Raw genomic sequence first — 12,197 nt, forward strand, 5'->3', positions numbered from 1 at the left:
ATGAAATCAAAATTGACCCTATTTACTTTGTTAGCGCATATTACTAGTCTAATCCGTGCAAGTTAATACACAGAAAAAAATTGTTTGCCGTGGTAATCTTTAATCAAAATCTGAAAAGTTACTTCCGGTCTGGAATGGCTTTCCTTTTCTGATGACGTCAGTTTGACGGCTTGGGTTGAAAACGCTTAACCACTCCCCTCAAACTGTTAGTTGCTATGAGCTGAGATGGAGAGGAGGAGCGCTAAAGTAAAACCCTGCCCTCTGTTCAATATTCCGTTTCACTTGTAAATACGTCACAACACTGGAGAAAAGTCATTTGCAACTTCCGGTTCACGGGGACTTTAAAACTGACATTGATTTACTGCACTGCATATCATAAACTATTTTTAACATGGCATAGAATCGTAAGAACAACACACTTGTGGTGTGAGACGTTCCGTAACGAACAAAGATGTTTGTCTAGTCCATATTTACCATAGACCAACAATTAGCGTAGACAGAACGCAAGAACATGTCCTGTGTGCACAGCCCCTTAGAAGACAGCTGCCAATGTAGGCAGTAGACAGCAAGGCAGCATGCTAGCTTCTGTCTGTTTCTCCCTTTCGTTCTCTTTTTTCCTGTCAAGGCTGTACGGCAGTTCCATATGTTCATTGCATTCATGAAAATCTTTCTTCTTCAGCTAAAATTAATCCTAACCTGCCTTTCATGCAAAGACCGCCTTTACAGCACACTGCTCTCCCACGGCAGAAAACCTTGTCTGCTTTTATAGTGTGGGATGAAATGTGTTATGGCTCATATACTCGTTCATACTCCTTTGAGAACAGTTAGAAGCCGTGAATAATCTCTAGAAATTGCTTCCATTGTGATTACAGCGCAGGAAGTGTAAATCATTCTGGTGGAGTTGAGACTTCCTGCTTTGCTACCTGTATTTTAAATTAGCATATCATTTGGGTGAAATTAATTTATGTAGATTAGTCCTGGTTGATTGTTGGCTGTCTAATCAGATTGTGTGTTAGTGAATGTGAGCGTGTGTGTGCATTGGCCCCAGTTCCACGTACGAAGCTGGTGGTTTACGTGCTCTATGTCCCAGATTTGTCTCTCTGTGGTTTTTCAGCTCTTTGAAGCATATTTTTCTTTTGCTTCCCTGCAATTCCACACTCATTATAGGGACTGATGAACATGCCCTGCTATTACAGTATACATCTTCCTTTCAATGTTCCCATTTACTTCGATGTTGTCAACAAGGTTCAAAAATAAGCACTCGCCAAGCTCCAAATGCAAGTAGAAATTGGCTTTAGTGATTGGCTTTACTCGCCATTTGGGCAGTAACGTTGTTAGGAGCTGCAACATAATACATGGTTTAAAAGGGCTACATGAAATAAATTTCATCTATTAATCTTTTTTATTTTTATTGCCAATGTGTAAACAGCTTGTGATGAAACTTTTAAAAAAACGAGACCTTCCTAGGCGGTCTATGAAAGCATGTACAGTGATTTTAATGTGAAGGACGTTTTTGCTGGGAAAATCTAAATAATGTGATGTTTACCCGTGCTCCCGAGAGCCTTCCATTCTATTCCAGACGGAGTCCACTAATGTCAACAAATGCACAGCACAACACAGACTCCAATGACACATTAATGAATGCTTATACAATGTTTAGGATAACAAAAGAGCCATTCTGTACTGTAATGTCAATGTGTGATACAAAGAAAAGGGATTAATTCAAACTATAGTCCCACATAGCCAGATCTATACTGTATTGTCTAGTCTCAAATATACTTTATAATCATACAATGTAATTTTAATTACCTCATCTTTCGACATGATGATAGTTAATTGCAGAGCTGGTGCAAACACATCGCTATGGTCAGATGCTTTCATAACTGCTGTTATTTTTGCTGTGTATTTATTTTATTATTGAGAGGAAAGCGAGTGCATATTTACATAGCCTATTCATCTAAAAGTCGCTCTCATCAGCATGGATGGCATCACGATATTCGTTAATAGTATATTGCAGCAAAGATATTTCCAACTTTTTTTTACTTCTAAGCAAATAACGAAAAGGAACTTTGTTGTGATTATTTCATGGCCTTGAATGACGTTCAGTCCATTGTACATTACGTCACTGATTTGGCTCAGGCTCGCTCACCTCACTATGGAATGTGTGCATGAGTGCGAGCACAAGCAATAAGTTGCTTGCTGCAGTTCACTCAACGGCCACTGGTGTCGCTAATAACAATGGTTTCTGAATTCTACATATAGCCCCTTTAAGTCAAGTTGTAAGATTAATGCACAGTTGGATGCTTCTCGATTGAAGTGATTTAAAGACACTCTTAAATTGAGACACTCAATTGTTTTGTTCCTGAATGAATCAGTGTTTTTAATCGATTAAGTTAAAGATTCATTGACTCACTCATAAATACAGTCACCTTTTCATTCCTGAATGAGTTAATGTTCTTAAATAAGTCAATTGAGTCAGTCATTATCTTATAAAGACAGTCACTTGTTTTGTTCCTACATCAGTGTTGTTGAATGAATTGGTTGAGTCAATTATTTAATCACTCACTCATAAAGACAGTCACTTCTTTCGTACCTTGAATGAATTGGCCGAGTCAATGATTCAATGTCTCATTCTTAAAAACAGCACCTTGTTTCATTCCTGAAAGAATTAGTGCTGTGGAAGGAATCAGTTGAGTCATTCATTCAATAACTTGTGCATAAAGACGGTCACTTGTTTGATTCTCAATGAATTAGTGTTGTTGAATTAATTGGTTGAGGCAATAAATCAGTGATTCACTTATAAAAACAGTCACTTGCCATCATCTCCTGCCATAAGATCAATCTGCAGAAAAAGTCACTGAAAAATCCCCTTCACTAATGTACAGTGTTGTTATCATGTGATCTATGCTTTCATACGCTGTTATCATTGTTACTATGTTATCATTTTAGGAATGCTGCTCAGCCAGTCAAATTCAAGACTTAAGTGTCTACTGCATATGAATCTCAATTGCTATGCATATGCTGCTACTAACAAAATGGGACCCTTGATGTCAAAAACAACACCAATAAATACACAATAGCCATTGACTGAAACAACAGCTATCATTCATCTTGTCCACCCCCATGTACACCAACAGTGGCGCTTGTTGGCGCGTCTGAGTCAGAAAGCAGCTAGGCGGAAAGGGAATATTGATGGGGGATGGCTGGGCAGTTATTGCACCTTGATGCAGATATTAAGCAGATCTGTAGGCTGAGTAAGGGAAGGCACCCTGCCGCGAGTGACTCATTTGGTTGGTCGTGGTAGACTAACTGTGAATCTAGAAGAGGAGATCAGCTGTTCAGATCCGTCTGTCCGCAAGTGCCGTTTCTTCGCTACCCTTCTGCTTCTTTCCTCGCCCCATGCCTCCTCCTCTCAACCTCCTCCACTTTCCTGTCTCTTCCCTGCTCTACTGTACTTCCTCCTTTCCTCTCGTCCTTTAGGGGCCTCTCTCACACTCATCTCACACCCTTAGACAATCACACTCCATCACTCTCTAAGGGTTTTCACACTCACCCGTTCCTCTTCTGATAATGCATCGACTCTCTCTTTCTCTTGTTCTGCAGGTGGAAGAATGGCCCTCGCGTTTGTTCTTTCGTTTCTCCTCGGGTCTTTCTCGCTCACCATAGCCTCACGTAATACGACCACAGGTAATGGAGATGTGTTTGCTCTTTTTTTTTTTTCTTACGTAGGAATTTGTGTAACTTTTCAATTTCCTGTATTTCCTGTTTTCAGTTGTAATTTGGGTTTTTTAAACTTTATTTATAAGGATGGGAACTGTAATTCAGTACAAATTATATACTAAAGAAAAAAACTAAACAATACTATTTGTGTTTAAAGGTGCACTCAGTAATATGGTGTTTGTTTTGTACTGGCCGATATGGTTGTCTTGGACTTATACTGACACCTAGTGGCGTGGATGTATCACATCAAATAAAAGTTTTTCTTTCATTCACAAACTGCAAAGTTCAGAACTTAGCCAAAACATAATTTCACTATTGATTCACAATAGATTCAGCACTCAGTATGACTTCTAATTTCAGAGCAGTGTTTCCAGTATTTTTATTGAATGAAACCGGTTATTTTAGTTTTATTTATATACTAGTATTTATTTATATTTTAAATTGGAATTAGATTTTACTCATTTTGTTTGCTTTGTCATTTTTATTAGTTTTTTTTTTTTCTATTTTTGCTTCAAATTATTATTATTTTATTTTTTACATCAGTTACTTTTAGTTTTAATTTTAGTACTTCAACTTATTTGATTTCATTTACTTGCCAAGGCAACACATTTTTTTAATTGTAATTTTTTATAATTTGTTTAAATATTAATTTAAATAATCAAATATTTACATTTTTATTTTGTCAGCTTTATTTCAATTACAAAGAAATTATTTTTTTGAATAAGAAAAAGGTCTTGGCCCCCAACTTTAATTGTGTGTGTGTGTGGTCCAGGTATTGTTGAGGGGACAAGGATAGGAACACATTTTTTAAGTTGTGGGGACATAATTTTGGTTCCCATGAAAAAAAACAGCTTATAAATCATAATAAATTATATATATATTTTTTTATTTATTATTATGCAAAAACAACGTCTTCTGTAAAGTTTAGGTGTAGGGTTATGGTAGAATGTAAAGTTTGTACAGCACAAAAACCCAACATGTGTGAATGTGTGAGGGAGAGAGCATTTCAAGGGATTTGTGTGTCAGTTTTTGTGTGCATCTATTTGTTTAATTGTTTCTGTTTGCTATGTAGGCTAGTTGATATTCCGGGTATGTAAAATGGTCTTATTCACTGGTCACATCAGTCAGCATCTAGAATTGAATTTTTTCTCACGTCTTCTCCATCCAGCTCTAATTGCTTCCTTCCTATCTCAGATATTACAAGCTTAGCTAGTCTACTTTGTCCTAGCTGAAGGACTAATGAAACACAATATCAACACTATTAGATGTCTGACAGCTATAATAAGTACATAAATCCTCACGTATATAATCCCCCCCATGCATAATTGTCCTGTTCTATGGCCTGTTGAACAGAAACAAGAGCCTGTGGAATATCTCTTGTCACAGTGTATTGCCTGTCAGATGAGCGTTGACTGCCATTTATAATAGCCTTTAATAAAAGCCATTGCCAATGTTTTGTGTCTAGTAAACAAGAAACATGGAAGTAAAAAAAACAAACATGTTGGCAAACATAAAAACATGGAAGCCAACAGTTTAACCTTTTTTGATGTTAACCATTTTTTGACCAGATTAATATTAGTGATGGAGACTTGTTAACATTGAGTAATATTTTAATAAACCACTCTGTCTACAGACGTACTTTGTATGTAGCCTACCTTGTACCTTAAAGGAATAATTCAATTAAAAATTAAAATTCTGTCATCATTTACTCACCCTCAAGTTGTTTCAGTTTTTCTTCTGCTGAACACAAAGGAAGATATTTTGAAGAACCCCGACAGTTGACTTTCATAGTAGGAAAAAAATATATACATTTTATATTTTATATTATATTGTAATATACTATAAATTTTGTAATATGAAACCTGACACCGCCCACTAGGGGAGGAGCCTACTAAAAGAATTTACAGTACCGTTTCCATGGTAACGCAATGTCCAATTTCAAAATGGTTTTCACAGGATGAATTTTGAGTTCGTAAGCTTTCAAATGGTAGCTACCTAATTTATCATGATTACTAAAAATATGTTATACGAAAAAAAGGCAATAAATAAATAGAGCGCCAAGCTTCCTTCTAGTGGGACAGTGACAGTTAAGAGATTAAACCACACTGCTAAAAAATGAAAGCTAACAAAGTGGCGTTATTGATGACTAGTCGACCATCCTGACCCATTCCATATACAGAATGAGATTAAGCATTCAGTGAACGCCGTATTCATCTGCAGTGTGTACGTGGTCTTCTTGAATACAGTGTGCAGTCACACAATACAGAATACATGTTGTGCAGAGTAGACTTGGCATTTTAAACAACTCTACAGTCTATTCAAAGCTGTAAACAGCGAGCCAATGGGAAGCATTTGATTTTGATAATGCTGCTCATGTTTTTGTCCCTAAAAATACCCTTACACACAAAATGACTAATACACACAGGCACGTGTGAACACACTAGTGCACACAGTCATTGCTGGTCTGTCTTGCCCCTGGGCTCTGGGTTTTGTGATGACTGTAATTAGCTGCTGACACTATAGGTGAACCAGGCTGTAATGACAGGCTACAGCTACAGCGCTCTTTAATTCTGACAGCAGAGCCTTGAGGCCAGGGGACACGCAGACATTTACGCAGAGACATGAATGACTCAAATATAATGGAAAATTTTGTGTTGAGGAGTACTAGTACTATATATGCCTATATTTGTAGTCAATAATTACAATAGGCTCTGCTAGTGAAACCATTGTAAAGTTGGTTTTAAATTTTTGTGGGAGTTTCTTGTCAAGTGGAAGATTATATATATATATATATATATATATATATATATATATATATATATATAGGTCTATAGGATCCTATTTAATAATAGTGGCAAGAATGGCAAATTCGAACAAACGACTCAGGCCGTCACAGGAGCTTCCATCATGGCTGTCGCCGTTGCCTCTGCTAGCTCTAAGCTACCTTAGATGTTCAGAAAGGAGACACTGCCATCTTATGGACAAAATGAGCATTGCAGATTGTGATAAATGTAAATGTAATAAGTAGGATTTCACAGACATCCTTCAGAAAACATGATTATCTTTGATTATCTACATATTTTTCCCATCAGGTTGTGCTATCATTCGCCCGCCAAGAGATGGAGGGATCAGATACAGGGGCCTGACCCAGGAACAGGTGTGAAGTATTTAATTTATTATTAATTTATTATATTAAATATGTGCATCTGTGTGAGTTTGGAGGAGAGATGGACAAGTTTATGCTACTGTTGAAAATTTTGGGGTCGGTAATATTAATTTCATATTTAAAAAAAGAAGTATTTTATGCTGACCATGGGGCATTTGTTTGATAAAAAATACAGTACAGTATATTATATTAATATTACAGTGAAATATTGTGAAATATTTTTATAACTTAAAAAATGTGTTTTCTATTTTAATCAATTTTAAAATGCAAATTTTTCCTGTGATGCAAAGCTGAATTTTCAGCATCATTACTCAAATGATCCTTTAAAAATTATTCTAATATGCTGATTTGCTGCTCAAGAAACATTTCTTAAGTTGAAAACATTTGTGCTGCTTAATATTTTTGTGGAAACCATATATACAGGGTGCGATTTGTGAAAAAAACAGAGGGGGGGGATGTTTTGAAACATTTTTGTTCATAAAAATAAATCATGAGAACATGAACTTCATTCACTGCATTTGCTGCTCTGGACCCTTTTCATTGTTCCCAGCTAGCTAGCAAGAGTTTTCGCGCTGAAAAATTACATATTAGCCTACAAGTAGCCTACATTAAATATTTGTAGCCTACTTGGTGACATTATGAAAAGCCGTACATGGATCAAAGCTAATGGACAGGATCAGATAAATCAGAGCTTAGATTCTCTGCCCGAGCCCGAACTTGACCCGACCCGGGCCGGGCCCTTGATCCAGCACTTGTGTTACAAAATGCAACACGTCACGTGTCATGCTCAGCGTCTCCTCCACTCGCACGCATCACACCGGGCCCGGGATAATAAACTTTAAAAATATTTATTTTGTTTAATAAAAATTCTATATTATTCCAAAACCTTGTTGAATTAAATCAGAGTTGTAGCCTACTAGGCCTACTCGTCCTAGACCATCAAAATTTCATTATTGTTCATTTTCTGTGTTCATCATTGTTCACGTTTTTTTTTTTTTTTACGTTTCTTCATTAGGATCCATTTGCGATCCATTTCATTCTGAATAAACAAACAAGTCAGTTTACATGATTTGTCCTTGTTGCATTATTCATTAAGATAATAATTAATAAATGCACGCACAATTATCCGTGAACTTGATAAATGTTGCAGATATGTTTTACTATGCACAAACAAATGTCTTTCAACTTAGGCTATGTGTGCAGAAATTTGTACAGAGATTCTGTAGGCTTACTATAGCCTATGTGTTGTAGCCATTAGCCTAAATAAGCTCATTTATTTTCATATTTGTTAAAATATTATAATGGTTTTTTTTTTCTATGTTGATTTATGAAAAGTGAACAGCACGACTCTGCACGAGTAAGATAGGATGTGCAGTATATCGGGAGGCTTGAGTTGGTTAGACATGATTTTGACCACTTCATTAAGTTTTGTTTTGTAGAAAGCGTTTCTTTAAAGTGAATTTTGTTTTGTATAAATTGTATCTTAATTTTAATATTTTTTTTCATCAACGAATTGCATGTATTTAATAAATAAGATATAGCAGGCTATAATCATGGAGGCACCGGCGCGCCTTGCACTGCACGTTAACTGGAGCGCATCTCATCATAAATTAACCGAAACTAAGTGTATGCCTCACAGAGAATATTAAGAAATATATCTAAAGAAAGCTTGAAATGTCTTTAAACGAAACAATTCAAAACGAAAAGAAATAGGCAACTCTCTGATATAATCCATGCATTTCTCCATATAGGCGCGTTCACTACGGAGATGGCGATCGTCAACTTCATCTTTGCTTCATCTCTCCTTCCCTGGCGCCACCCCTGGTTAACGGCCCACGTATTAAAAAATAGTCGGGTTTAAATCGGGCTCGGGCTCATAATTAAGCCTAATTTATATTTCTGCGTCGAACTTAAGGCCTCATTATACTTCTGCGTCGGACCTACGCCGGAGCCTATACGCCGTAGGCAACGTGTTGGTTTTAATTTATACTTCTGTGTCGTTGTCCGCGTTGACGCGCACCTAGGGAGCGTGTGAAACCCCGAGGGAGGGGTTCTGGCAGACCAATCACCGCGCTTGTGTCCGCGTAGAATTGACACGTTGTTACATTTTTGGAGAGGTGCACGTCAGGGTACGCCGTAGGGTACGCGCGCTACACACAGCCTACGACGTAGCTACGGCGGCAGTTCGACGCAGAAGTATAAAACAGGCTTTACGCCGTAGCTACGTCGTAGGCTGTGTGTAGCGCGCGTACCCTTCGGCGTACCCTGACGTGCACATCTCCAAAAATGTAACAACGCGTCAACTCTACGCGGACGCAAGCGCTGTGATTGGTCTGCTAGGACCGCTCCCTCGGGTTTCACATGCTCTCTCCGGCGTAGGTCCGACGCAGAAGTATAAATCAGCATTTACAGTTAATGTGTCGGGCCCTTTACAGTCTATGGTCGGGCCGGGCTCGGACACAACGTGCACGGGCTCGGGTAGGGTCGGGCTTGATTTTGAAGATAAATTAGCCACAATGTCATCTATTGTCTCAGAAGGTTAGCGCTGAGAGTGGGTGGTCCATTTCGGATTTTATCATTCTATCGCACTGACAGTTCACATTACAGCGCTTACTTAGGCTAGGCTACTTCTATAGGCTATATCAGCTTCTGCTGAACCACAGAAAGTTAAACCATCACAGTAGAAACAGTTTTACTGCTGCTGTTAAAGTAATAACGTTATCTGTGTTAGTCAATTCGCCTCATTCGTGCTACCGAGCCGCGCGAAACGCCTTCGCGCCGCAGGACCTCTAGACGCGCGTAAACGCGTCTTTACATTGACTTAACATTGAAATCACTCGCGCCAGACACTCAAGAGTGAGTGAGTAGGCCTAATCAAAAAACCTTTGCTTTAGCCTCAATTGAGTGAAACACCGTATTTGTAACTTCGGCCATTCTCAGTGGTGTGACTGGGACACTTGCTTGTCATCATAGGAACAGATAATCAGATTGTGATGTTTTTATTCCCGCTTCAGTAATGTGCTGAATATGCGGCGTAAAAAAGACCTGCAACCGTCTCGCAAGTGTTGATAGGCTATTACTCGTGAGGTGTAACCAATCATATAGTGCCGTGGGCGGGACATTGAGCAAGTCTGCAGAGTGGGTGATTACAGAGAGGCTGCGGAGCCAGTCAAAGTAGCGCATTTTAAAATAAAATAGACTTTAAACAAACCACGGATCCGTGATAAGTTTTGTAATCCGCCTCGCCACTAGTGTAGTAGCACTGATCACTTTGAGGGGGGCAAATCGCACCCTGCATATTTACATATATATATTATTTGATGAATAGAAAGTTCAAAAGGACAGCATTTATTTGAAATACAAATCTTTTGGAAAATTATAAATGTCTTTACTGTCACTTTTGGTAAATTTAATAAAAGTCCCAATTCATGTTACTGACCCTACACTTTTTAACAGTGATTATGTGATTAGATTTATTGTAACAGAGTTATCTCTTTCTGGATGCAGATTCGTAGTGTTCAGGTGTTGCCGGTGGATTATGAAATCGAGTACATCTGCAGAGGGAGCAGAGTGATTGTGGGACCAAAGGTTAGGAAGTGTCTCCCTGATGGCACTTGGACTGACCTGAACCAGCGCAGCAAATGCTGTATGTTCAACTCCTTCTTTTGTTTTCTGCAAATGTCTAAAATGTTTCTAGATAAAACATATCTTAAGTAGAAGCATGAATAGTTTCCACATTTATAATGTTTTGGCTTTTGACTAACTTTTTGATTGAGATATTTTGTTACAGTAACTTTAAATGACAATTTCATCCATCTTCAGAAACAAAATTATTAAAACATTGCTTAAGGTTAGTGACTGTGTTTTAATGCTATAAACGTAAATCTGGAAGGTCTTACAAGCTCAGTAAAAAAGAGGAAAGATGTACATCATGATGACCTGCAAATGTACTAAATGAGCTCTAAATTAATTTTTAAGGAGTATAAAATCTAGGAAATATGATAGATTAAAACAAGTGTTAGGTTCTTTACAGTTCGCTAGTGAACCTGAACGCATAGATCTGGTTTAGATCAGGACTTAATGTGAAAATGTCAACAGCGCAGATGATTCAGTCTGAAAACTTTCTCTTGTTTCCATCTCTCTTTCACTTTTTTTCCCCAAAGTAAGTCAAATGTGTATTTTTATCTACTGTATCTAAATGATAGCTAACTTCTCTTTGACATCTATTATTCTTAAATTAAATTAATTGTAATTACCACAGACTAACTGTGTCCCAAAATTAATTAACTAAAGACGACTTTGGGTCTGTGGAAAAGTTCAGTGAAAAGCAGTGAATAAGTAAATAATAAAAAAATAAGCTTCAACTAGCTTAAACTAGATCAATTAATTTTTTAATTAAATAAATAAATACATCTAACAGTAAAGTACTATAGTGTATAGGGAAATAAAACGTAATAAGGTAATGTAATAAAAACTAAATACAGTATTTTCCAAATAATATTTACACTAATTTATTATATACATTTTTACTGTATTAATTGGGTCTTTATACATACAAATTTAATAAATGCCTATTTAAAAAAAAAAAAAAAAAATAGGATGGGGTTCCCTTGCGCAAGGATGATCATTAGTGCATAGTTCACACTGCACAGTGTACACTGTACAGTGGCTGCTATTGTGAGGAATTCATTGAAACGGTACACAGTCCACAATGATAAGCATTTCAGTCATGAGTATGCTACATTGCTGTCACATGACCTCATCAATTCAGTGTCTATTTCAGTTATTAAAAAACCTTATCAAATCAGCTGCAATTTTGCACACCTCCTTCTTGACTTTTTTAAATTGGATTAATCACACTTGAAATAAATGATTAAGTCAAGCAGCATCGCATTCTAGTATTCCATGAAGTGTTATCTGTTGTGTATTGCACATATTGGCAAATGGAGTACTGTAAATCATCCAGGTATTTCTTCTGTACACTATTTACATGATACAGTAGCGTCAGTAACATTTTTAAAAAGTTTTTATAAAGTAATATACTCACCAAAGCTGCATTTATTTGATCGAAAATACAGAAACAGTAATATTGTGAAATATTATTAGAATTTAAAATTGCAACTGAATATGTTTTAAAGGTAGGCTAATTTATAACTGTGATGGCAAAGCTGAATTTTCTCCAGTCTTCAGTGTCACATGATCAGGAAACATTTCTTCTTAATATATTTATACAAACTGGTCAGTGGAGGAGATTGAAAATGTACCAAGTATTTGCTAAAAAAGCTTTTCAGACATATGTATGCTTTTTAGA

General features: G+C 37.0%; 1 protein-coding gene across 2 annotated transcripts in view; it reads left to right on the forward strand.

Moving 5' to 3' along the window:
- The window catches only part of gabbr1b (gamma-aminobutyric acid (GABA) B receptor, 1b), a 130,032-nt gene that overhangs the window by 26,156 nt on the left and 91,679 nt on the right, over positions 1 to 12,197 (forward strand). For both annotated transcript variants that reach the window (XM_079878040.1, XM_079878041.1), the window contains exons 2-4: positions 3,604 to 3,687; positions 6,813 to 6,877; positions 10,394 to 10,532. In XM_079878040.1, the coding sequence (XP_079734166.1) occupies positions 3,612 to 3,687; positions 6,813 to 6,877; positions 10,394 to 10,532 (280 nt within the window). In that variant the 5' untranslated portion in view covers positions 3,604 to 3,611. The remainder of the gene's footprint in view (positions 1 to 3,603; positions 3,688 to 6,812; positions 6,878 to 10,393; positions 10,533 to 12,197) is intronic.

The sequence above is a fragment of the Squalius cephalus genome (assembly GCF_949319135.1).
Source record: "Squalius cephalus genome assembly, chromosome: 8".
NCBI classification, from domain to species: Eukaryota; Metazoa; Chordata; class Actinopteri; order Cypriniformes; family Leuciscidae; genus Squalius; species Squalius cephalus.